Source organism: Scophthalmus maximus, chromosome 22 (genome assembly GCF_022379125.1).
Source record: "Scophthalmus maximus strain ysfricsl-2021 chromosome 22, ASM2237912v1, whole genome shotgun sequence".
NCBI lineage: Eukaryota > Metazoa > Chordata > Actinopteri > Pleuronectiformes > Scophthalmidae > Scophthalmus > Scophthalmus maximus.
The window spans coordinates 5655712-5683397 of NC_061536.1; the positions used below are offsets into that span (position 1 = coordinate 5655712).

The 27686-nt window shown below is 43.4% G+C and overlaps 2 protein-coding genes across 4 annotated transcripts; both read right to left on the reverse strand.

The window, feature by feature from the left end:
* Nucleotides 1–1881: 1881 nt before the first annotated feature.
* On the reverse strand, nucleotides 1882–17197 carry LOC118292394 (programmed cell death 6 interacting protein). 2 transcript variants are annotated; one of them, XM_035621319.2, is made up of 18 exons: nucleotides 16871–17197; nucleotides 13729–13783; nucleotides 13562–13631; nucleotides 12795–12922; nucleotides 11300–11453; nucleotides 10437–10537; nucleotides 8993–9124; nucleotides 8573–8795; nucleotides 7905–8028; nucleotides 7037–7214; nucleotides 5903–6014; nucleotides 5249–5418; nucleotides 4554–4802; nucleotides 4108–4242; nucleotides 3849–3943; nucleotides 3588–3696; nucleotides 3274–3482; nucleotides 1882–2994 (listed from the first exon to the last, which is right to left on the reverse strand). In XM_035621319.2, exons 1-18 carry the CDS (start codon nucleotides 17074–17076, stop codon nucleotides 2814–2816), a joined length of 2631 nt encoding a protein of 876 aa, XP_035477212.1. In that variant the 5' UTR covers nucleotides 17077–17197; the 3' UTR covers nucleotides 1882–2813. The 2 variants fall into 2 exon arrangements, with proteins under 2 accessions (XP_035477212.1, XP_035477214.1); XM_035621321.2 differs by having other exon boundaries at nucleotides 8993–9109; nucleotides 16871–17196.
* An 891-nt stretch (nucleotides 17198–18088) lies between these two features.
* si:ch211-199g17.2 lies at nucleotides 18089–26061 on the reverse strand. Of its 2 annotated transcripts, XM_047330261.1 has the most exons (13): nucleotides 25768–26061; nucleotides 25267–25439; nucleotides 23063–23109; nucleotides 22896–22973; nucleotides 22680–22822; nucleotides 22466–22588; nucleotides 22291–22348; nucleotides 21861–22187; nucleotides 21346–21482; nucleotides 21118–21234; nucleotides 20928–20985; nucleotides 20318–20383; nucleotides 18089–20213 (listed from the first exon to the last, which is right to left on the reverse strand). In XM_047330261.1, exons 3-13 carry the CDS (start codon nucleotides 23085–23087, stop codon nucleotides 18973–18975), a joined length of 2373 nt encoding a protein of 790 aa, XP_047186217.1. In that variant the 5' UTR covers nucleotides 23088–23109; nucleotides 25267–25439; nucleotides 25768–26061; the 3' UTR covers nucleotides 18089–18972. The 2 variants fall into 2 exon arrangements, with proteins under 2 accessions (XP_047186217.1, XP_047186216.1); XM_047330260.1 differs by having other exon boundaries at nucleotides 25267–26061.
* Between the last annotated feature and the right edge of the window lie 1625 nt (nucleotides 26062–27686).

Below are 27686 nucleotides of genomic sequence, written 5' to 3' on the forward strand. Positions count from 1 at the left end.
GGCCCCGTCCCCACGGGCCCCGTGACACCAGCCTCGCACCGACCAACACCACTCATCACGTTTCTGATCTAATCGCAAAGAGAACAGTTGACACTGACGCTGGACCATTTAAAAATAAATTCATTCATCCATTACTTTTCACGAAGACTATTTCAACCATTCATCAACTATTTTTTTGGACTGGATATTACTAATCCAACTGAGCATTTACACATGACTTACACAATTCACCCAACACTGCAGTGATCTGTTACATCCACTTATCCTTTGCTTTTAAACTAACTAACATTATTCAATCATTTAACCATTACTTACAAATTCGATACCTATTAGTTATTTGAAGCCAATGATTTCAATTATTTCAGTTCAGACTTTCAGGTTTAGGTTCAGGTTTAGTTATCAAGCATCCTCAACTGCAACACCTCTTTTTAGTTGAGCTTTGGCAAACTATAGGGAATGTCTGTTAGAGAACAATGTCTGTTTCCCTAATCGAGAATGTATCTTTAATTATCAGCATCAGAGCCAAAGAAAACGCTCGCCTCAGCCCTAGATACTGCGGACACGCACATGGTGAGGAGGAGAGAAAAGCGAGGAGAGAGAAGAAAAAGAAGTGGGGGAGTTAGAATAGCGTGAACACCAATATGGCTGAGTGCTGATTTCGGGAGCCATTAGGCAGAAGGTAATTAATACCTGTCACCGCAGTGCTCTGTTCGCTGCCTTTATTCTGTTTCAGACCAATTAAAATATGACACTCCTCCACTGGAGAATGTCTTGTTAAAATTAAGCGCCTGAGACACAAAGACACCTTTGATAAACACATCTAGAACTACAATTGGCTTTGGCAGCAATGGCATGCTGTATAGATAGAGAGGGAGGGAGGGAGAGGGAGCGAGACATGGTGGTGTGTATGTGTTGTGTCACCTCCAGTGGATGTTAGATCTGATTAAAAGTGTTTCACTCTGTAACACACACACACACACACACACACACACACAGACACTTCTTATGTGATGCTGCTGTAAGACATTGTATGAACCAACAGAAACTGACCGGTGAAAACAACTCACCGCCAGCTTTGATGGCAAGGGCAGAAGAATGGTATAAGCAAAAACAGATGAGACAGGGGAGAGGGGAATAATGGAGGAGGAGGGAGCAGATGAGCATATACAAAGACAGGTGGTAAACAGAAGAAGAAGAAGAAGAAGAAAAACCCAAAGGAAAATATGATGAAGGGAGTCTGGTAGGGAGAAAAACAAAAATAAAATGGGAGTACACTGTGGGTAAATGAAGTGGAATGTGGTGGGTTTAAAATTAAAAATAAAAAAGAAGAGCTGTGCTGATAGGAACTCGAGAAGACAGTTTCGACGGAGAGAAGAGAGGAGAATGAAGAGGGGTGGAGTGATGGATGCAGGCAGGGGACCAGCAGCTCTCTGCCAACATCTCCATGCATCCTTCCAGACATCACACTGCGCTGCCATCTGCCTTCCTGACACACACACACACACACACACGCAGAGGGAGGAGAAATGTGAAATCATTAGCGTCTCCTGACACTGAATAAATATATTGGGATGGAATTTTGGTCGGTGGAAAAATCACCTGGAGGGGAAATATGATTGGATGAGATCACGACCTAACTGGGACGTAATTTGCATGTCATCTAAATGGGATCTGCCCCGAATGTTCCAAAGGGTCAAAGGGCGCCCGATTAGTCGGATGGGACGACTCCATCCCTGATAGGCCGAGAAGTGCAACACTGGCGCCTGAGAAGGGCTGATGGAGCTGCTGTGTTACCCCGTGAGCTGCAACACTACCCTCTTGTGGCGGCTTCACGAACCTCCAGAGTCACAATTCGACATTTTAAATTAGACGAGAAGAAAGTCTGGCTGGCAGTTGTTTTTTTAATCACATTAGAGCTTAGGAATAAAAATAAACACAAAGAGCAGGAGAGTGCAGTGCACAGAGTGTCTCGGTTAACCACATACAGTCTTATTTATACATATATTCATATAATAGAATCATTTCTCCCTCTTATACAGCCTCTGATTGTAACAGAAATATACCCACGTTCCCCGGGTGAAAGAGAGAAGAGGAAAGAGCGAAAGAGAGAGCCGAGCTCTCAACAGTCATCATCTATATTAGAAAACCTGCAGGCCATTCGTTTTTATAGGTTTATACATCAGCGAGGCAACGGGATTTATTACAAAAATAGGATTATAGTTGATATAGAAGCACAGAGAGGTTGGGCGGGAGTGCAGATGTGGCTGCGCCCACCCATCAGTGGCTTGACTCCCATCATCCACCCGCCCAACACACACACTCTCAACCCAGGAGACGGAGAGCCGTCCTGTGTGCCTCCATGAGATGTTGTACAGCAGTCCAGCCCAGACGGAGAGTCAGTTATTGATGAAAACTAGGTTAAATTAAACAAGGAACAAAACTCTTAGAATATGAGTTACATTTAAATTATCTTAAAGGCAAGAGGAGGGGGTTAGTGCATCGATGAGAGTTGAGATAAGTTTCAGAAAAGTGCCGTCAGAGATCAGGAAAGTAAGATGGAAAAGAAAACTTTGGTGAAAGATAAAAAATAAAGAACAAAAAAGGGAATCAAGGTGCAAAGCAGCTTGGAGGTCGCCATTCACTTGGGTTTTTACAGCTGCTGATAGTGAGAGAGGGGGAGAGAGAGAGATAAAAAATTTTTTAAAAAAGGATCAGAGAAACGGTAGTTGATGGAGATAAAGTGTTATTGCTGGGGGTATTTTTTTATTTGGTGTTAACAAAAGAGAAGAGGAATGAGCGGGTGGAGAGGAGAGTTATTGCTGAGGGTAGTAGGGCTGTTGCTGTGGAGGTTGCTGGGGGTAGCCGGGGTAGGGTTGTCCAGCAGGAGGGGCCCCTGGGTATCCTCCTTGTCCGGGAGTCGCCTGGTAGGGCATGTAGGGCATGTTGTACTGGCCATAGGGATAGGGATTGTAACCCATGGGCACCTGGTAGTACCTGCAGGGATAAACAAATGTGTGTGATGTTCAACCAAATCTACTGGCCCAGCCCTATTCAGCACAGGCCAGAAGTGAGAAGTTGCTCCCTGAATTTTTTCTACATCGCTCTTTGTTGGTACATAGATAAATAAGCCTCTGGTGACCAGAAAGAAGACTCACGATGTATCCAGCCAACACAAAACGATCCCAATGATCCACTCTGTCCTGATGTTAACATAAAGAGTAATACAAAACAAAAACCTCTTCTGAAATCAGGACGTCGTGACGACAAACTCACCCTGGGTAACCCTGGTAAGTGGGGTAAGGTGGTCCCTGGGCCTGGGATGGCGGGGCCATGGGTGGTGGGTTGCTGGAGGGAGGGCCGGTGGCTGGTGTGTTGGTAGGAGCCGTGGAGGCTGCCTGAGGGATGATGCTGGGAGGTGGAGGCCTGGTTGGGGGCTGGGGCTTGGCTGGTGGCTGCTGTTGGGCTTGTTGAGGCTGCAGAGGCTAGAGGACAGAGTGGGAGAGAGAGTGAGAGACGACAGACTGATACACAACCATCAGCCTTTTATAAAGTTCAGCGGTCGTCAGTGCTTGCGAAGTGCTGCTTACGAATACGGTCCTGGGTGCAGGGGTGGGGCCAGCGGCAGGGGTGCTCTGATAGGCGGGGACATTGAAGGATGGAGCGCTGGGCTCTCGGGCGATGCTCTGCTGCAGCTCCCTGAAACCAGGATTGAAACATTACAAAACATACCTGTACATCGGTTTCCTTCATATTCATGAATTTAGGACCCATGGCCATCATCTGTAGCTCAATAAAACTGTTGGACGCGATAATCTAATAATAAAATCAATGTAAAGACAAGTACGTACTTAAGTAGCTCTTCCCGCTCTGTCTTGCGAGCGAAAACAATGTCGCTGCATTTGTTCTGGAACTTAAGCAGGATTTCTGTCAAGTCGTTGTAGAACTGAAGGAGGAGAGAAGAATAAAAAAAGGAGGGGGACAAAAATAAATCCCCTGGCTTGCAAAACGCCATGACATAAAAACGTAGAACGTTACTGGCAAGACATGCATTACTGCAGCGCGGCCCGCTGAGCCTCCTGTGTGCCGGCGTGTTGTGCTGACAAGTACCTTGGTGCCTTCGCGCAGGTTGCTGCTGATCTCAACATAGCTGTCGTGGGCTGAAGCCAGCTTCTTCAGGACCTCCTCCCTCTGGTTGGCCTCCGTGTTGGACTGCTTCAGACTGCTGAACTCCTGGTGGGACGTCTGCAAAGGGATCGCAGAGTGAAAAGGAAAGATCACAGATTGAGGAGGTTAAACCCCGAGACCTTTTGGAACATATGTAGATTTTTGCACAGGGAACTGATCGTTTTTCTTCACACACATGGGCAGTGTTCAGGGGGGCAAACTGGGTTTTACCCCCTCTTTGAACTTTATCTCCACTTGCTGACTGACAACAGCCTGAACATTTTCTTTCAATACAAATGCTTCACTGATTCATTGATCCCAGTATGGAAAACAGGGCAGAACACTACTGACGCATGATCTCGTCACAGACGGCGTCTGTGTTCGTATACCTGTACTTGTCCCAGCAGCTCTTCCTGCGTGCGGACGGTGGCTTGTACTCTCTGGTTGTAGGCGCCGTACAACTGGTCGAGCTGAGAGAGCGAGAGCTGCTCCTCGTTCAAGACCCCGTCCTGGGCGAGTGCCATCAGGAAGGTGGCAGACATGTCAAAGGTCACGGCCTTGATCTCTCCTTCAATGGTCTCCCTCTCCTTCTTCATCTCGTCCAGCTGGGAGAGCAGGGAGCGCAGCACATTCACCACCTGGAGTGAAGATAGACCGGACATCATGAGTCCTACATGAACTCTGACCTCTCACCCCAGGCACAATGACTGCGGCCTAAAGCAAACCTCAACACCTTTTTATTGTGTTTCTCCACTGTAGCCTGAATACGGTGCAGGATGGAGACATGCAGTTTTTCACCCCTTCCCAGTTCTGCTTGCTTAGTTTTCTAAGTTCCCCAGTGAAATACAATGCAAAGTCAGCAAAGAAAATGAAAAATGGAGCAACTGTGGGGAGGAGGGGATAGAGCCATAAAGCACACAATGTCCACTGGGTGTTCGGGTACAGCAGGTTTCTGTAGTTATGTGGCACACGCATAATATCTTGGGATGAGGTGGCAGATCTCAATAAAAAAAAGTTTGTGTTTCCTGAACTGGCTACAAAAATAACGATACGATATAAAGAAGATAATATTACATGGACAGACCTCGCTGCCCTGCAATGTTTTGGTCGGGTTGGCGGAGGGGATGGCGGCATTGAGCTCGTCCTCGGGTCTGCACAGCAGGGCGATCATGTCGCCGTGGGCGCTGTAGCGGTCCCTCACCACCTGATCGGCCTGCACAGCTTTGTCCAAGATGTCGCGGAAGTTGCCGCCCTCTGGGAAAGAGAAAGGGGGTGGGGGGGTGTTAGAGGAGACCATGGTCAACAGTGCATTGGAACATACTCAACTAAAATTTCTGCTCTTTGCTTGTACGCCCCCACTGACCAATGAAGTGCCAGTGAATTTGTGCCAAATTACAGTTACTGTAAGTACAGTTGACCATGACCTTGACCTTAGACCACCAAATTCTAAACAGGTCTTCCTTGATTCCGAGGGAATGTTTTTGCCAGATGTAATGAAATACCCAACGGCTGTTCTTCATATATCATGTTCATAAAAACATCAGGTCACTGTGACCTAAAACCCTTGACCGCCAAAATTGAATCAGTGCAAGTTTGTGCCAAATTTGCTGAAATTCCCTAAAGACACATGAAATATCGTGTTCACAAGACTGGAATGGACAGACAACCCCAAAACATTACGCATCAAGCCATACAATCTATGTAAAAAACGTGTTTGTTTGTGTGTGTGTGTGTGTACCTGCGCGAAGGGGCTTGTACAGGTCTCCAGAGGGGGTTCTGTTCCAGCGCTGGTTGAACTTGGTTCTCAGTTCATTGTCTGTCGTTTCTTCATTGTCCAGCATCTTCAGAGACTGATGGACAAAGGATAAACATTGTCTCAACAACGCTCACACTAGACGATCTGATGACTAAGCCTTTATTACTCATTTGTAGCTCTTTACGTGGGGCCTGTGTGCATAAGTGCTATTGACTTCTGAGCACAGTCACTCAGCATATTTCTGGCAACAACAGGGTTCAGACTTTCGTGAAGGCTGCAGCTCATCACAGTTGTTACAGGTTCAGAGAACTCGAGGTAAGACTGTGGTGTTGCTCATTGTATCTACAAAACAAAAAGTATTCAATAAAAGACAGTACCCTTACAACTAATAACCATAAAACAGCATATATGTGGAGTTGGTTTTCCCTTGAACAATTAAAAAGAATAACTAAATTATCAAACATTTTGAGTTTTCTGTTTCACTCTACTTTCTATTGACCAATCAAATGGATGAAATATTTCAGAACTAAAATCCTGCCTAGAGTTTGCAATAATGAATTACATACACTTCACTTTTTGGCCAGCATAAATGTACTTTTCATTTTTTTTTCTTTTTTTTTCAACAGAACTACCTACTTTTTTTAAGGTGAAATTAAAACATTTTGGTTTGGACTTTTCAACTCTGCCAACAAACTTGGAAACAGATTTATTTTCCCTCCCATCTGTTTATTTGTTTGTCAGTAAGTTGTGTAAAAAGAAATGCCTTGGCTGGTGGACAGACAGTCCTTGGCCCAAAGATCGGTGGAATAGATTTCAGTGATGATCCTGATCTGGGATTTCCGCCATTAGGAGTGATTATGATTTTTTTGCGTTCTGCTTTTCTGCGAGCAGCGGGAGGAAAGTCAAACATTCAGGACGTCCAAGTCAGCTGCTGAGAAGCATTAGATTCGTATGCTTTTTTGTCAAGAAAGCAAAGTCATAACAAAAACGAGCGGTTTAAGGGGCTGTTTTACTAAAAGTACTTTCTTTACTTTTTCAAAATGGATTTAGGATTTAGGATTAGCGCTAAGCGGCAGAGTCCGACACGTTATCATTCCGTTTATCTCCAACACCAACCTCGTCCAGGATCTCTCTGTTGCGAGTCAGCAGCTCAGGCAGGTCTTTGATTAGCTGCTCGATGCTCTGCAGTCCTCCCAACTGCACCACGGATCTGGCCTTCTCAGCAATGGATTGTGGGATGGAGTCTCCTGACAGATCCTCGAGGGCGGCTGGCAGGTTCAGGGACGCCAACACCCTGATGGACAGTTACACACCATCATCATTATCTTTTCGTTACTACAGTTTCTCCAGAACAAAAACAAAAATTACGAAATCAAGTTGTGTAACTGTTCTAATTTCAACAGACACCCATTAGTGCTTTTTATGGTGTTACAAAAACCCACAAGTGCTTGTATTGACATTTTAATGCACCATTAGGTTATGAATTTTTGATAAACCCATCCATGCACTGAGTCACAGGCAGTCGTGTTCATGCTCATTGGAAAACAGTTACACAAATATACTTGCACACTAGTGATGCCTGGTTTTACCAGACCTGATATGAGAACAACTTAAAAAACATGCAATGCATATATCAACAACGTAAAGCTTGTACAACCTACTGATTTGTTCATTTTTAACAGGATGGTCCAATGAGAGCCACACGCACACGCACACACACACACACACACACACACACACACACACACACACACCTCCCAAAGGCGATATTGCATGACACCCTAACCATAACTGTGACATTTCTAATTCTACAATTCCAATTTATCCACTTATCTTCCGTCTCTTCCGTCATTTTTCTCACAATACGCTACAAGCTGGATCATTTTAAGTTACATGACCTTGAATTATGTTACAGTAGCAGCACCCGATCACTATAACTCAACGCCTACAATGTTTCTGCTTCGTCAGTCGTAGGACAACGTACCCGTTGCAGAGATTGGTAGTCTCCCTCATTGTTCCCACCAGTCTGTTAACAGTCTCAGCCTTCCTCTGGCTATAAATACTCATGGACTGCTGCACCGCCATGGGAACCATCTTCTCAAACAAGTCTGAAGAGGAAAAAAGCAACCAATTACAAAAAAACCCAACAAGCCGCGTTTGAGTGTGTGGTTGATAAAATCCCATTTGAACTCATCCACTCCCTAGACACAGAGTTTGAGTTGATGTTTTTAGAGCAGAGTTACTTAAAATGGCCACCATTAAGACGGCCGTCTTTGGTCTTTCAAGGGGAATATGCTTCAGATATACTCTACCCAGGGGTTGTTTTTACAAAAGCCAGGTAGGGGAAAAAAAATGCATTTTCTTCCAACACCATAGATCTTGGTGAATCACGGGAAATTTCGCACAAACAATAGGTCTACCTCTCTTTATGGCACTTTTTACTAGGCATTATATCTATATGTCAATGTTCTGATGTTAACTGGATTACAGAGTGAACAAAAAGGACTCTGACGCCCAATTGTAATTTCTTGCAAACACTTTCCTTTGTCTCTTATACTCAAATGTAAATACTTTTTGGTACAATTATGTCTCTTCAAGTGTGTCAATCCGTCTTGACAACGGGGAACTGTGCTAAGTGTTTGTGTGTCGTACCTGTGAATTTCTGGCTGAGTGGAGGTGTGATGGGAGAGGCTTTGACCAACACTGCCTTGCAGATATGCTCCAGATCCTTGACTTCAGGAACACGGTCATGGTAGATAAAATCGTTGTCTTTCTTGGCAGCAGTGAGAGCTCGGTTGATCTTGTCACTCAGGTCCTTGACGCTCACATACTCATCGTAACGGGAGGCCACATTTTTCACCAAGTCTGCTGCATGCTGGAGTGATGGGATTGAGGAAAAATGTTGTTCCATGAGTAAACTTTTTGATTTGGATGTGGACTGTCAAGGTGAAATTGTTATTAGAAGTCCACACAGACATTTGAGGTAAGAATTCATCCAAATGATGATGAAATAAAAGCCACATTACCTGAGTATCTGAGAGTGGGAACAAAACAATAAAGTCATATGCATACCTGCAGGCGGGCGATCTCCTCTCCAAAGCGCTTCTTCTGCTTGGCAAGGATGCTCTGGTGCAGCTCAGCGTTGGCCTGCATGATGCAGTGCTTGGCCGCCAGCACCGGTATCACTTCCTGAAAATAAAAATACTGACCAGGGAGAGGCAACCACAGAGCAACACACAGGCACGCAAACAAATATAAACACACACAACACAAACGGCAAGGCAAACCACAAAATGGCAGACACACACCAGCAAGGTCAAATCACAATTGACATTACGAAAGCCAATCACAAACAGGCAAAAGCAGTCAGAAGTGGCCAATCATAAGCGTGCATGCACATACACGCACGCAACCGCAACAACACACGCGGGCAACCGCCCGCACACACACACACACACACACACACACACACACACACAGGCACACGCACACACACGCACACATACGCACGCACGCACGCACGCACGCACACACACACACACAACCAGTGCCAACACCACCAAAACCACGAGGGATGCAGAAAGAAAGGAAGACGAGAGAGAAAACAGAACAGGCAATGAGTGCTTAACCTTAGCAGAAGCTGCTACACCTTCATCAAATACCCCGAGCTGTATGTGCGCGTGCACGTGTGTGTGTACCTGCGCGTGTGTGTTCATATGAGCTGATGTGTGTGTGGCGCTGCTTCATGACAGAGCACATATAATGATGTACGGCCAGGGCTTGGTTTAACTAACCATCTGTTTATCTGTGACCTATTAGCCCTCCGAAAGTTCTTAGAAACCACAAGCTATTTTCTAACAAGTGTTTAAAACTGAATAAATAAATCTCCCCAGTTTATATTATGAATAATAATAATTAAAAACTAATAACTAAGTCAAGTAACAACAAATCTGTTAATGTTGTGCTGTGCAAAATGTTTCAGTAATGTGTAAATCTCCACTAATTAATCACTAGTCTAACTTTGAAATTATGAAAAAAATGTTCCAAGTGACTAATGCTTTTCAATCAAGTTTGATTTCATTAACCTGAAGATATAAAATTTGCTGTGTAAACCTGAGTAGTTTGTGTGTGTGTGTGCGTGTGTATTTGTTAGACAGACAGCGAGTACTTCAGATGTCCATGATTAGATGGAAAGAAAGACATCGGAATGAAAACGGGTCAAACTGCTCAGTAGAAACCAGCCAATCAGAATGAAAACAGGGTGGAAACGGACCAATGAGAACAGAGAGAGCGAATGCCATTTGGACAGTCCCACAACATGAGGAGCACTCTTTGAAACATCTCTCCCCCCACAGACTCACACATACAAATCAATACAGACGATCAGACACACCACACAGAATCCAAACTCTTCATGCGTCTCCACCACAAATGAACACATGGCTGACGGTTGTTTTCTGTTGAACCTGAGCAGTTTTTAGGTTAGTGTGTAACTGCATGTGTGTCCTACACATACCTTGGGAAGGTTGTCTTTATACTGGCATTGCTTGAAGGCGTCGCAATAGAAATCTGCAGCCTGATTAGCCAGCTTTGCGATGAGAGCATCTTTCATCTTGTCTATTGGTTGGGGGGGAAAAAGGCAACTTTCAATTCAACCAACCAGAGTTAATTTTTAACAAAGGCCAGAGAAGAAGTTATGTTCTTGTACATTACATACATTCACACATATTATACGGTATATAACGGGAGTGATTCTCTGCATTTTTCAGAGCTGCCTGTGGCTATTATGTCTTGTGCATTTAATCCATTCAACAACAGCATTCATAGGTCCTCTAGATGACGTTGCGCTCACATCCAAGTGAGAAACTCATTTACAATGAAATCCTCCCTCTCAGCAAAAAATATGCAGCCATTTCTTTTATATATATATATATATATATAATAATAATGGGGGCTTCTTTTATGATGTAACTTTCAAAACTGTTGTGCTAAAAAACTCTAATAAGCAACTCTGGAGACAGAACTGGGATAGAGGCTGTGTTCAGCCTGCAACAAAAGTACCTGCTGCCTGTGCTAAAAATCACGAGTGTGTAATTAATGATGCTATTTATTACAATAACTCTGCTTCCTTTATATCAGCCAGACTGGTAGATGTGTGACACTAGTGCCCCTAAACAATGAAACTTAGCAGACACATTACTGAGAAAAAGTCTTAGTAGTGCATCCTGTTTTTTTAAGCTAAGGTCCAGGACTAAAATGGATCCTGTTCAAATGATCTAAATGACAGAGATAAATCCAATGATGGTGGTGTGCTGAAAATGTTAAATGTCTGTATGGAAATACAATGTGTGTTTGAACAGTGTTTTTGTCTTTTGATACCTGAAGTAGCTTTGAGGAAGAAGACCTCCTGGGCCTGGGCCAGCATAATGTGGCTGAGGGTGCACACCGTCTCCGGGGAGATGTCCATGGTGGGCTCCCTATTCAGTGCCGACAGGACGGTGTCCTTAATGTGACCGAACGCTCCTCCGGCCAGCTGGATGGAGACATAGATAAATGGTTATCCAGTTGAATTCCATTTTGAGGCTTTGGCAACATTGTTTTTGAAACTTTAATGCCAAGTAAGCCCTTTTGAATTCAATTAAATGAAAAAAAAACAGATGAGACACTAATGCCATGATAGAAATTAAATTAAATTTTTATTGTTCTTCATCTTTCAGCTCCATTTCACCTGGCGGAGATGATCTGCATTCACCCCCCCATGGCACTGTCCAATGGAGTCTCTCAATAACGCTCTACCTCTTTTTTTTTGCTCTGCTATCTTACCTGCGTGTGACCTGTTTCACAAAAACTATTTGCGAGCGCTGCTGTCACATATCACAGATAGGGTTGGAGCTACATGTTTCACAAAAGACCGCTGCTCATAAAGTTCTGCAGGCCTCTCGCATGCTTGTGTCCGGATCACAGATATGGAGTTTATTTTGATGAGTTGAACATGTCAAAATAGCATAAAATCCTTACACACAAGAGTGAAAATATTCATCTTTTTGTTTATGTCACCTCACCACACCCGTAGTCTGTGAAGCAGGGGAATTAAGGGCATGGTTTTCCTTCAGATAAATATTAAGATACAAAATGAATTTATGATGCTATCCTTTATATTTTAAATAGAACGAGTCTTACGGCCCAATAATAGCTTTTATCATATTGATCGCGATTGAGCTCCAAATGTGTTTGCAATATGCTTGTAAAACACTCCTGACAATACAGGAAGTGCTGTTGTCAAAGAAAATACATTCTTTGTCTGAAAAGCTTCCAGCGGATATTCAAACCAGAGTCGAGTGTTTCCTCTTGGATCCACTGCCAAAACAAACATTTAAATATATTTACTTACATCTACAATATTAATATATGAAATATGAATATGAAATTGAACAATAGGTTATTCCCTGAGTCGGTTGCCAGCTTAAAAAGCAGAGCGAGAGCTCTTCTTTCTGGACAGGTCCGAAACATTTCTGGTTATTGTTGGTGTGTACGTACCAAAAATATCCTCCCTTAGTTAATTCTAGATTACCATTAAATGTAATCGTAACAAGGGATGTCCGATTATTTTTTATAAACACCAAACGTATTTGATTAATATTTGATCAGTGGTAGCTGCCACATTCATCACGTATACGAGTAATCAATACGTAGTCTGACACCGCAGTAACAAATTGGAATTGTCTGCTCCGTCAAAGAGTAACAGAGTCTGATCACCTGATGAGAGGAGAGTTGACCGACAAGGACATTGAGGATTCGGAGTATTACATACAGTAATTTCCACCTGGCATTTAAATCATTTCTGTACACGTTTCTGTATCACTGTTACACCCACCTGATAGTACTTGGCTGCAGCCTTCAGTCCCTCATCATTGTCCAGGTTCTGTTCTGAGGCGATCTGACTGGCCAACGCTGCAGCATTGAACAACACACACGTCTTCTCGTAACCCAAACTGGCCAAAGCTGCAACACAAAAAAACGTGGTTAATTTCAAGGACAACTGGGGAATAGTACATTTTCACAGCACAGATAAAAATTAAGTTTGATTTATTTCCACAGCTACAAAGTGATTATTGAAGAGGACTGCTTCATTCTACAATTTTCACACCCAGTTTAAACTGGAAAAAATCTCAGTCATGAGCTCCCACGATTCACCACAGAAGACAAAAGATTCAAGCGTGAACAGAATAAATGTGCAGAATGTGAACTGCAACAAAGAATCAGGACATGTATTTTCACTCTCGTTTTTTCATTTGACATTTTTTCCCCCTCAGTCTTTGACCCTGACACACCTCTGATCTCTCTCGTACAAACAACTGTGTAAGAGAATGGCAAGTTTTTCTTAAAACACTATACAACACCTTGTCAGGCCTGGTAAAGTAAAACGGGAACTATTTAGTCACAAAAAGTATGAGTGTGTGTGTGTGAGAGACAGACACACACAGAAAACAAGAGAAGGATAACGAGATATTATTACAGTCAATGGACCATCAGGGCATAGCCCTATATTGGCTTTAAAGCCTGTAAAATTGTCTCTTCCATCTCAGAGTAACAGATATTCTTCCACAGACACAAATGCACTTGATAAGAGACTGCACCTACCGAGCTTGACCGAGCCCCCGAACAGCGACCCTTTATCAAAGGCGTCCTTCCATGTGAAGGTTAAGCAGAGCTGCAGAAACAGAGAGAGGGAGAGGCTTTGTGTTGGACTTCGTCTGTTTTGGGAACTAAACCTGACCAACAATTATGAGCGCTGTCCAATCAATTACCTGGTTTTCAGAGAAGGGAAACTTGGGCTCGATAGCACACAGCTGGTCATAGTATCTGTACAGGGAAAGAAATGACAGGTTTAAAACCATTTAAAAAAAAAAAAATTCTCTGTCTAAACACAAAAACATTGTTTTATATAAATCACATATGGCTTTGATTGGAAAGGTAGAAATGTCTATATTCTAGATTATAACTGAAGTTAATGTTAAATCATAACTGAGTGCTTATTATGACACAACTGCAGCTTCGTGGTATGAGAGAGCTCTGTTATTTCAGAGACACTTGACAATGAGTCATGAAAAAAAAAAGTATTAGAACAGACAAGCATGCAGAAGTGCGCATGCACACTCGGACACAAGAAGCCGTAGCTGTTTCATCGGTGATGATGTAAGGGTAGAAGAAGTGACAGTGTCCGGTTATGGAATCGGCAAGTACTAGTTCATCCACCCTGCTTTTCTAGTTCCAAGAAAGACTGAGTGCATACATATACATTTACATATACAAAGTTTATATATAGAGCTACCCAAATATACAGTTTGATTTGCTTATGTTTCCCACACCTGCACCGAGGAAAGCTGAGGTGTGCCCTTCTAGGTGACTGAAGACAAACACAAAAACCAATGTCCTAAACAAGACAACAGACACCACGGTAACACAATAGCTGTGTGTCAGCTCGCCGATGAAAGGGCTAGAGCTCGTTGCCCAGGTTACCTGGCACGTCTATAACCGACATGCGCAAAGAGCCAAGGAGCAACTAAGATCAAAGTCAGCAATGGCAGACGATTCTGCAGCGACATGCGGGTTTGAAGCCTGACTCTCATGAGCCACAACCAGGCATCTACTAAACCACAGGTCCAACACTTTACACACCAAGTCCTTTGTTATGTCTATACATTTGTAGGCTAACGACAGTTATGTAGTGAGTTAGGTAGTTAAAGGTAGTGAATCAAACTCATCTCTGTACCTGTTCAAAATTGCTCTTTCATCTTACTATTGGAATATTTGTACATGTACTTAATCACATATTGTGATAAAATATTTTGACTTTACTGTTTGTTATCATTGATACTATCACTTTCCCATGTATTCACATTTTTTCTATAAATAAGCAACACTTATTTTAAGCTCTCATTATGCACGTGTGTGTGCGTGTGGGTGTGCTTGTGTGTGTTGTTATTGGGTTTTATTTTCTGTTGTTTTCCTTTTTGAGGCCCCCCTTGAAAACGAGATGGGTTCATCTCAAGGGGTTATTCCCAATGTAATTTTGACAGAAGTCTTTCAGATCCATAAATCTTCTCTGGTCAGGCACTAGAGGTCACTTTCCTTTTACATATTCTGTCAATATGTGTCTCAAATACTACCTTACAAACAACTGACATAAACCAAGGATGCAACCATCAAACAATTTCTCTCCTGCTACCAATTTTTGATACCTTGCTTCGGGCTAAATATCAACAGATCTGACAGCAGCTATCTCTTATGTGGGTTAAAACATGAGTTCTGAGATTGCAATGGCAATCGATTACTGATTATTGGAGTAGTGCATCCCAAACATAACCTGAAGCAGGCTTCATGACCCGTATAAGTAGATTATCTACGAAAAACTTCACAGGCTTATGAGCGACAAAACCCCCATATTGTGCTAGAGACGAGTAAATGTCTTGCATTACTACAATGCCGGTTGCACTCCACCTGTCAGTACTTTACACTCAGCACCCTCTGCTGGTATAATCTTTCAAGAGCCTTATGTCTTGGGAAATACACAACAACTCACGGAGAAAAAATGGAAGGCCGGCACCCCGCAAGTGCACATTTGGCAACTAGCGTAATCTGTGGAAATCCTGCGCAAAGAAATAAATCATGAGTCACAAAGACTGAGATGACAAAGGGCAAAGTCTGCCTCTATACATAGGACTGGAGTGTGTTGGTTGATGTTGAGTCACATTGCAATGGATATCTGGATAAGACTGTGAGGCCAACTGAGCAAAAAGACCTCTCTGACTTTTCCTCTGGAGCTGATTCTTTTAACAACCATTGGCCTGCGTAGTTATACAATAGTAAGATAGCAGTTACCATGCCTGGTGTGGTCAGTGGAGCACGGGGCAGGGAGGAAGTTTATTTTGGTCACACAAATCATTCTTACAACACAGTTCCTCTATGCAAAATGGTTAGCGTTATGACGCTTTAATATCGTGCGCAAGCATTTCCTATGTTTTATACATCCAGAGCAGCTGATTCAAACCAAATCCACAGGTAGAGTACACACAGATCTTCACTGACGCGCGTGTCCCTGCTTTCCTTACGTTTCCCAGTCCTCACATCTGTATGGAAAGCTATCATATTGATCTGTTCTGTGACATGTTGAACTGCTCTAGTACCTAGTCTGCCACACTGCGGATGTCTGTTCGTGTGACACCTGACACGTCCCCACCGGTGCCCCGTACAAACATGCTCATCTAATCACGAACAGACACTTGCATCACTTATTCTTAGAAAGGTCAAATCTCTTCCATCGTGGATCAGCTGCTGATCGGGCTGGTAAACATAACGGTCAATCGATGACGGTGGCCGATGCAGTTGAATGACGGCGTCCGGGTGTGTTGTTAGTATTTTAAAGTTTTATATAAACTTGTGCGAAAGGACATTTATTTCACGTTTTTAGGCATTCTATTGTTGCATGTCCCAAGCAGGATGAGAGACAAAACACACACACACACACTGCAGTGTGTTTCATCTTAGGGACACAATAAAGTTTCAGTTGAAGCTAATGCTAATGCTAAGGTAAACCACACTTTTCGTCCGAGTCGGTGAATAAAGTCCATTACCTCGCTCGGCCCGCGAGGCTTCTATCTCATCGTCACCGCGTCTGACAGCGCAGCTAAACAAGCCAACAAGCCGATCCCGTGTTCGCCTGTCACGGAAACTTTGCATAGATAACACGCGAGACGGACACTTTTTGGCAGAGATACATCAAAGCAAATTAGCCTCGACTAACTTTAGCTCCGATGCTAGCAACTCGGAGCTAACACGTATGGGTGCGGCGATGACTAAGCTAGCTGCCCTCCACATGACAGGGTTGCTCTGGGTATAAGTTACATGGCAGCTAAGTTCGGGTGGGTTATAAACGGGGGGGGGGTCTACCTCAGGAGGATCTCCAGGGAGCTCTCGTGTTTGTCCAGCGGCCTTCCCAGCGCGTTTTTGCGCAGCTTGTTCAACTCCTCCACGGCGCGGAGGTACTCTGCCTGCTCCTCGCTCGCCGGGTATGCGGCCGTCACAAATTTCGACAGCGGCTTCACCAGATCCACTTCGGAGGTCTTTTTCAGCGGGACTGAAATAAACGTGGCCATCTCGGCACGAACGAGTGCTGTATTCAACCAGAAACACGGAGGCGACCGACGAACACAAACAACAGCGAGCGAGCGAGCGAGCGAGCGAGCCACTTCCTGGATTCTCGCGGGGAACGTCAAGTTACGTCATGGGAAGCGGCCACGCGCACGGCGCAGAGGGAGAAATGACGACGCTGGAGGGTAGGGAAGCGTGCTTTGTCTGCGCTCATAGTCACACATCTTTTATCCCCACGATGGCTCAGATGATCCTACCAGGAGGCCGAAGAGCAACATTTACACCCTCTGCCTTAGAAATATCCGTTTTTTAAAATAAAATATCAATATGGCCTTCACACAGTACACATTGGGAAATACGATTAATTGGATTATTGAATACATGTTACTCGTGCCCATTATTAACAAACATTATCTATTAAGATGTCAGCTAACAAAGTTTAGTGACACTACTGTGTGTGTGTGTGTGTGTGTGTGTGTGTGTGTGTGTGTGTGTGTGTGTGTGTGTGTGTGTGTGTGTTTAATTTCAAGGCCATAGAGCTCCAATTCTAAAACCCTCTGACAGGCTCTTAATGACTCAAAGGCCCTGATCTTGTTTGTCAAGTCATCCTTTTTGCACTTTAAATTTGTCTTCTTCCTCGCCTCCTCCCAGCTGACGATTGTGCCACTGTCCTGTGGCTGCCACAGCCACCACTTGCACTCTCTCTTGACTCAGCTTGACATATACGATAATTCGCATGTAGGTCACCAATTTTCAGGTTTTTCCGTTTAAACATTTTTATGCAACTGATGGAAACCTGCACTTTACAAACATGAATTCATTACTCTGCACTGATTCACGCTCAGTGACTGTGGAGGAAAATGTACTCTTTGAATTTGATCATTTGAGGACCGGTGTACCACACAGGACGATGTTTGTTCAAAGGTAGAGTAAAACCCACAACTCAAAAACAAAAATAACTCTACAAACACTCTACAAAATCTGCAAAAGGGGGTAAAATAATAATAATAATCCATATAATCTCACCTAAATTTTATTCAGATAGAAATTGGTTAAGCAGTGCATTTGACAGTTTCATAACAAGTTTTTTTTTCTTCCAAAAGAAGAAGAAATTCACTCAAGCACAATATAAAGTGAGTCATTACAGGAATTTCATAGCAAAGAGTTTATAGTCAGAGTTATTCCGGCTTATCAATATCCACTGTCGCCATGTGATCTGAAACGTTTACAAACTTGCTGTTGTTGCTCAGAACTCAGAAAGGTCAACAGTAAAAAAACACAAAAAACAGCTGCTATAGGAAAAATTGATGCATATCATTATTACGCATGTCTCTCACTATTCACTTGTTTACACAAGAAACTGAGAAATACAGTGTATGAATACATTTCAGCACCTTTCACTTTAAATGATGTCTTCATCTCATAGCTTGAGTCAGGTTTATAATTCTCATAGAAGAATAACACTGGGCATAGTTAGAAATGTCTTGCTAAATGAAAAAGCACCAGCTTATTTTGACATAACTACACGTTCACCTTTAACTCCTGCATTTCTAGACGTATCCAAAGAAAATGTCTAGACAAATTTCATTTTAATATCCAGTTCTGATTTTTAGCTTGACAGGAATGGAAATCCTGCATTTCTAGACGTATCCAAAGAAAATGTCTAGACAAATTTCATTTTAATATCCAGTTCTGATTTTTAGCTTGACAGGAATGGAAATCCAAAATACTTTTCACCTTCAGATGGAGACAAAAATATAATATAAAGCTGAATATTGAGCTAAGAGGCAAAAAAAATCCTATCAACAGAGAGCAATTTCTAACAGAAACCAGATGCATGATTTTGTCAGAACATAACGCAAAGGCACAATTAGAAGCCGTGTCGGACAGTCTGAGTAAGTTCATTCAATAGAGACACTGCTCCCTTGGGTAGAACCGGGGTCTCCATAATATGCACTTGTCCACTTCTTGAAATCCTCAAACCTCGACAGCCCAGTGTCTCTGGAATGTAAATCAAAGTTGGTTCCATAACACGGAGCTTGCACAGGTGGAGTGAAAGCATTTGACTGGGACATATCCCCACCACCACCACCACCGCTTCTTTCTGGATAGGGAAAGTACCAGTCATGTTGTGCCCACGGTCCATTACTGTAGACGGGGTCATGCATCAGCCCACGGTCTGTATGGACAGCGTGATAGGCCACAGGTTGCACCGTGTAACCTGTCTGGACATTGCTGGTGGTGAACTCCATGCATGATTGTGCTCGTCTCTGTTCCGTCTCAAGGTAGTGCACTCTAGTCCCTGGTGCGACGCTGTGAGCAAGGACATCTCCTGAGTGAGGATGCATGTTGACCCCGGCAGCATCTGTCAGAAGACTCCGACTATGATCTGGTGCCATGTAATGATTTTGGGGCAGTTGTCGGTAATAATGTTGAGTAGCATCCAAGCTCAACTCGCTCCGTCTCTCTTCCGCTCTTGTGTCGAACTTATTTGGTGCAGCCGAACTGTACCACTGTTCAGTGTAACCCTTGTGAGAGGACCAGTCCTGGGTGCGGGACACAGTGTGCGACAACCCCTCGTATTGTTTCTGCAGGCCTTCTCTTTTTAACTCTTCACTAAAGTTCTCTCTTGATCTTTCTTGAGAACCACGTTGTCCGTCATGATTCCCTTCCCCATAAACCATGTGGTCTTTTGTCCCAGTTATGTCTTCGGTCTGGCTGAAGTATTCATTATTACTGAAGTAACCGTTCCCCTCTTGGACAACAGTGACAGTGTAGTTTCTCTCTGGTCTCATGTATTGACCAGCCTCCGTATCTCCACTACAGAGGTCCTCCTGACATGGTACGGTTGTGCACACCGAGGGGGGTTTAGCATGGTTAAATGCAAATGATTCAGTGTCACACTCCGAATAACTGTCCTCCGTCGATGATGGAATGAGGTCCGAGGCCGATGAATGGGAACGTGACACAGGGAGGCTGTCCTTGCTGAAAGACGTCCTCTCCAGCAGCAATGAACCTTTGGTAAGAGGCAGGCTTACCTTGAACACAGTATTAGCCTTTTTCATCATCTTCCTCTTAGACCTTTTGGACCATTTTGACAGCACTGGCGTGTCTTCAGCTGAGGCCTCGTTCACACCATGACCTAAGAAAAAAGTGTGTAAATTGGACACAGATGTTGAAAAGCAGCAGGAATTAAAAATACTTCCATCATTGAAAGAAAAGAAAAAAAAGTTTGGGACAACACACCTCTTACAGTTAATTTGTTTTTTTGGCTGCTATTATCTGTCCAGCCGTTACACAGCATCTTCGTACCTGGAAAAGCAATACACGGGATATACAAAGGCCATATACAAACATGGAGTCTTTGCAATGAAAAACACACTGGTTGAAAGAGCAAGTCAAGTTTTCAAAATAGTGTTGGAAACATGAAAGTGGCTGAAAGAGAATAAAGAATGAAATTAAAAAAGGGGTGAAACGTACAACAATAGAATAGAAAATGCATATATCCTGGCAAACCTGCAATTTAAAACCCTCTTCCTACACTGTAAAAAGTGGCTGCAAAAATCACAATGCCCTATCATGAACAAAGGACGAGGACACCTTGGATTAATGGTCGCTACTGCAGGCGTTATTGTTTCTTAGTGTTTCAAACTTGAAACCTTTGTGAATATCACTTTATGCCCAACATCTAGTAACACACCACCTCTTCAAGACATGAAATCATAGATCAATAATGGGAAGAGACAGAGAGTAAAATACATGTCGTACTTACACTGTGAGTCACTGCCCAATAGCTCAGAGTTGAGGACAAAGAGGTGAACTGCTTAAGGCCAAACAAAAACAAGTCCGTACTTACACCAGTGGTAACTTTTGCCAGTCAGTGGGATACAGAGTGATTCTGGTATATTTATCACCTGGGAACATAAAATGTTTGAAAACTGATTGGGAGACGAGTACAAGACCTTGGCGGTGAAGGACACAATGTGTCCTTTCACTCCCAGAACAACCACAGCAGGATAAACTGTGCATTAGAGTAAGTGTGATACCTTCAGCTCTCCTCTGCCCTCCTCTCGCTCCACCTGCTTGGCCAGCGACTGGAGAAACTGACAGTTGTCATTAGTATCTGTCGTCAATACCTCAGCCTGCTCAGGACGGGTTTCCATCTACGCACAAAACGTTTGTCAGTGGAAGGATAATTGCACGTTGGAAGGATAATAGTGAAGGATTTGCATTTCTTTTAATTTCAATTATTGATAAATAGAAAAAAAACTAACCAAGTAGTTGTTGAGATGGGAGGAGCTGGTTAGGTGATCGATGATGTCCCTTTTGCTGAATCTGATTCGGCAGCAGTGGCATAAGAAAACATGCGCGCGGCCAGTGTCACCCCTACACTCAACCACGCGGAACAGACCTGTTGTGAACATACACACGCAGCTTTTTTCTAGAGAAAATAATTGTTGGACGTTTTGAAGGAGGACTATTTGTTAGATGCAAAAGATCAGCAGTCTAACATCTGTATGGCAAACTTGTAGCTGGAGACAAAAAAAAAAAAAGTTTAGCTCAGCACAGACACGTGTAACAAGGAGGAATTACTAGCCACACTATTAATGGAGCAACAAAATTAAAAATTTAAATTTAAACTTTCTTTTAATTTCATTTTAGAATAACGTAAAGGGTAAGGGCCAGTAAAATCAGTAAGGGCCGTCTTCTACATCAACCTGAGTCTGTTCTTTTCAAAGATGTTCTCTGTAACTGCAGCACACTGCTGCTATTCTCCATCTATGCTCACCAATAAGAGGTTTGGTTCCTGTGTAGCCATCAACAAAGCTGCTGCTGCTGCTGCTGCTGCTGCTGATGTCTGAGAGCACAGAGGGCTCCGGTGACACCCGAGTGTCGTCTAACTGTGGCTCGGTCGTGTGTTCTGAGGTCCTGTGCGACATCACGTCGGCACTGTGGGACTTCTCTGTCCGTTGCCGTTGGTTCTGGTTCTGGTTCTGGCCAAGCAACACAATCCGCTGCGATTGGACGTGATGGTGTTCTGGCTGAATGGATGTGGCCTCGGAGTGGCTCTCAGGTTCACCCTGCCAATCTCTTAAGTAATTTATCAGAGTTACTGCTGTAGTGTTAGAGAGGGAGAGAGAGATTCAAATGGACTTTAAAAAATGGACAAAAGAGTGATGGACACAGGATATAAGAAGACCAAAACTATTCTCACTGACCATTATTCTCACTGAGTGTAGTCATCTTCTGGTATAGAGCATCTCCAACCTCTATTAACTTCATATTAAGGTACAAAAACGTATGAGTACTCATATCCAAAACACGTGTGTGTGTGTGTGTGTGTGTGTGTTTGCAACTGGAAACAAAAATATAAACACTGTCAAACTAACACACCTGGACGTCACCTGCTCCCTCTTCTCCTTCGATCTTCTTGGCCATCTCCATCAGTGGCCAGGCCAGCTTGGACAGGTCAGAGTTGTCCTTCCATTCACTCATGAGGTCGGGGTGCCGGGCTTTCTGTCGAGCAAAACACCAGCCCGCCGATCAACTGCAATCCAAGGCGGCATTACAAACACACCAGCATGACTTGTTCCTCGGCAACACTTACAATGTAGTTGAATCTGTGGAGACTTCCCATGATGTGGTTGCGCATGTCAGCCTTGCTGAGCCGACAGACACACACCTCGCACAGGTACAGAGCCTCTCTGTAGCGTGTCCCCACCTTCACACATTCTACAATGCTGCCCAGGCCTGAACGGACACAAAAACACAAGTTATCTCAATACACACAGATGACACAAAATAGGTGTTTGTTGCTACACACCAATAATGGGCTGTAGTCTCTTCTTGTTGTCCAGGTACACCCTCAGCGAATCAAACAGCTCGCCTTTGCCAGAAACCCCTACAAACAGAGAGAATGCATCAGACAAAAATAATCACATGCTGAAACGTTCTGAGCACAGTGGCCCTCGGGTGCAGGAAACGACGTACCTTTTTGTGGCTCGCCCGGCTGCATGCTGCAGCTGTAGAATCACCACCTGCATAAATAAATGAAGTTGGAGCTTACCTAGATGATTAAATTAGAATTCAGAGCAATAATTTTGAGAAAAAATTTAATTACGAGGGCACTGGGAGAGCGCATACCGGCTCCCGCTGGCTGACAGCGAGACAGACGGCGATGATAACATAACCTCCTTGGCAGATGTTATCAAGATTTTACATTGACTATGTATAGCATGTTCCAAGTTCGGAAATGTTAGGTTCGCATGAGTCACTGATCGAATGCCTGTGCTTTCAAGCAAGAAGATTAAAGTGAACAGGTCAAGGTCACAGGACACATATCGCTGGGCTAGGAGAAAGTAATACCTCCTGGGTGATGGATGTCTGTCTGGGGAAACTAGTCAAACCTTGTTTGGTACAATCTAAATTTGTGTTAGTCCATGGTGTGATATATAACCTCGTGTTCTCTCACTTCTGTTCAATGGTCGAACCTACTCGTACTGTATCATGCAGAGAGGGCATCGAATCAGCGCTGTATGAACTGCGAAGCATCTGATCCACGTGTCAGGATTTAATCTTCCTCCTTAAGACGAATCTCGTCTGTCATCTCAAAAATCAACTCTGACTGACCATAACCAGAGGTAAGGTAAAGAGTATGAAGCAGGGCGACAACATATGGAAGTTATGTAACAAACATATACAAGATATCTACGTTCATAAAAATAAAGAACTAAAAGTCAGTATAACAATGTTTGTGCCCCTAGATTGTCAACAAATCTGCACATTTAGAGATTTTGGTAAATTGTTGTTACACACAATCTAAACTGTTAAATCATTCTATCCCCATATGTACCTTGAATACTTTAATAATTTTGTATCCATTAACAAGCACATCACAATACTGGATCTATCAAGGAGAAAGTTAACAAGTTAACAGTTGTATTGCTAGCACCAAATCTGAGCCGTCCTTGCAAAAAGGACTATTATGAACTAACAAAGTCAAGGTGGCCACATGCCCGTTAACCTTCACGTGGAGCGACTCTATTGGACAAATACATTCTGAACCTTGGCCACGTCTTTCTAAACCATTGTGTTGTCTCTTCTCAGTCCGTCTCTGAGATCTTCACAGTGCTTTCTTACAGAGGAAATTTTGTACCTTCCTTCAGTTGCTCTCCTTTTGGCTTCCTAACTCAACCGTGGGCTCTATGGGTACTACAACAGGACAAACGGGAGTGTATTGTCACACAAATGTGTGGTGGATCTTCCTCTGACCTTACTCTGTGTACCGTTATCATGGGTAAGAGAGGCCCCAAAACAAGACAACATACCACAACACTTATAAAGTAAAGTTGATATATAAATAGAAACCAATATAGAAGACAAAGGGAAGTGGATTGTAAACTAGATTTATTTGTAAAATAAAAAAATCCACCCCTTAATCCACATCCTCACCAAAATTCAAACCTCCATAAAGTTGGGTGGAAATCAGTTGAGTAGCCTTTATGATCCTGCTAATGAACCAACCAACAGAGAGGGGTGAAAACATGACTTCCTTGGCAGAGGGAATTATTGATTATGATTATGATAGGCCCTGTACACTGACAACTGTTGACGGTTGAAAAATGTCGATTTTTATATAGTTTCAATTTGGAGACTTTATCCTTACATTCAAATGAAAAAAGACTAGTGAGAGCTGTGGCTCTGGATTGACCTGTAACCGCCACCAGATGGCGCTGCAGCATCACCAGACAGGACGCACAGGTGAACGGCGTCGCAACATTGAGGCAGTAAAAAGTTTGTCATGATAATTATTTAATTAACAAACACCTGGGGAATTTATTGTTAGTAACGTGGCTTCGTTGTAAGAAAAAAATAAGCACCGTTTTGTACAGAAGGAATATAGATAGAAAGCGTCTGAGTTTAAAGCAGTTTCGGTTCAGGGCACATGGGATATTTACCAATGATATAAGATGAGTGACTTTCCTCAATCGCAACAGTACTTCATAAATCGAACATTTTAACAACACGTTTTAATGTGGCCTATCATGGTCAGACATCGTGACAGCAATTCACTGAGTAGGAAAATCCGCGTCACTCCGTCAGTTAAATGACCAACACGCTTCGGCTCGATGGACCATCCGACGAATTTGTTATTGATTTGTCAACGACGCAAATACATGTTGCTTCCTACTTACCGATGGAAAAACAAAAAAAGATTCCGCCTCTCTGTTTCCAGGCCTTGGTTGATCTAGTCACACGTGCTGTGTAGAAATCCGCGAAGTGCAGTAAAACTTCAGCAGCAGGCTCGCGACTCGTTCTGTCACAGCAGCATCGGCGCATGCGCAGCTCTGCGCCCCCCCAGTTCCTCCTTTGGCCAATCAAATCAACAGCCCGCACTGAAAACTTTTCGAGGTCACATCCATACTAAAACGTCGTCACAAAGACACACACACTACTGTACTAACATAATGTCTGGTCAGTATAGCACATGGATATGTTGCTCCACAAACTTTCCGCCACACGCCCCCTCACAACTTAAGCACAGAGAATCACATCATCATCATCATCATCATCATCAATACATTGGTTACCAAATCTAACCAGTGTCATCATCAGCATGATAACACTATTGGACAACGATGTATATTAATAACAACATTGAACCCATCTCGATATTCAGGTAACTTATCACTGACCAGCACTGTGTGTCTATTGGGGACAACCTAATCTCGACAAAAAGTTCTCTAACGTTGAGAGATCAATTAGGGCCAATCAGTAGCGGCTGCTCTGCAAATGGCATGATTAGAAATGTCAACCAGCTTATCATCTCCTTCAAAAACCGCGGCTCCACTGAGGGTTAAAAAGAGGTTGACTCGTGCAAGTGATTCAAAGATTAAATGATTAGTTTTATCAGCTCATAAAGACAAAATGTAAAGCCTTTCTCAGTTGTTCTCAGGGGCAACTCCTCTTGTTGCCTTATCTTATTGTTTTACTCCCATAAAAGACTGGGGTTCCAAACATCGCTGGGCTGAACACATCAAAGGATCAAAGTGCCTTGATATAGATTGGGGCCCTCGGAGACAAAGTGAGAGACAATGGTTATGCAGGTTACGGTCTTGTGGCATTTACATCAAAGGCAGAAGTGATAAGGCAGTGATGAGTTTCAGTGGTTGTGTAGAGGCGGTAAGAACATCTGCTTGGTCCCTTGGGCAACTCCCCTCCCGAGAGCATAAAGTTGCACAGTCGTAAGTTGTAGCTTAGGGAGTTTGAAAACATGGTTCATGTGCACTTTAAGACTTCAGCCTGACCTTTAGGAAGGGGAACAGTGCCATAAAGGCCTGAAACGGTGCAGAGAAAGATTAAAAGAATAGTGTTGTATACTAAGTAGCGATGATGTGAAGATGTATTGAAGAGAAGTCCGCCGACACCGTCTTGATTGTATATAAAGGTTTATTACAAAAAGACCAGCATCGATTACAAGCACTGCAGAACTTGGAGAGTGTCTGGGCAAAATGACAACCCTCCCGACTCTTCTTGGGGGTTACTGCCTTTATAGGCCCATCGTTGGCTTGAGTAGGAACATCTGGTTGACTCAAGATATGCTATGTGAGTTGTAAAACTTAGAGGGGACAAAAGGTGAGGTGAGGGGTCATCAGGAGACCCTTATCTTGGCATTCCAAAGAAAGAGATGTAAACACATATTCCCCTTTCATTCCATATATGGACAAAAAGACACTACAATAGGAGAGAGAACAACATGAGCAACTGATGGATGGGTGCGTGGTTAGCACGGAAAAAACCCACCAGTGCCTTTTTTTTTCTTCCTTTGCTCTCTCCCGGGAACTTCTTTCAATTATACAAGAGCAGAGGGATCTCAGATGAGTCTAAACTGACACGTTCTTTAATCTGCCGCCGTTTGCACTCTCAGGTCGAAGAACCTCACGCTAACAGTCACTTAGCCCTTCACGAGAAAACAGGAAAAAATTGTCAACAAACAACAATACTAATATTATTGACTGTTACGTTTTTTAAAATTTTTCTGGGGTTAGTTGTCTAGGGTCCTTGCTTAAGTTAGATACAGGCCAATCAAGCTTCGTGGAAGTCTAAACGAGAGTCACCAGCACCACTGCCCAGCTGACTTTGTACCAGCCTCGGCTGAAAGGGGAGTTTCACAACTTTGCAGTCCTCCAATGGGAATTACAGCTCCGCCCATAGCTCCACCTCCAACCCCTCCTGTAGGGAGACCCATGAGAGAGATCCGAGTGAATGTTGGCGAAGAGGTCACTCCTCTGGCCCAGACTCTGAACATTATTCCTCCGACACTGATTTCAGCTGAGAGGTTACTGTTGCATATCTCTTTGGGGAGGACAGTCAAAACCAGAAAACCCGACCTTGAAACTTAACACAGCCCTCCACAGCATGTTTTCCTGGTCCGTCCCTTCCTCTACTCCCCTCATTCCTTGGAGACAGCTCTCAGGCACTGTGTCATCTCTCAGTGACAAGAGACCCCATGTCCTGGAATTAACCTCAACCAACAGCAATGTGAATTCGTACACGTCGAAGATTTTTTTTTACTTACAAGACCACAGGTGTGAATACACCAAATTTATTTTGT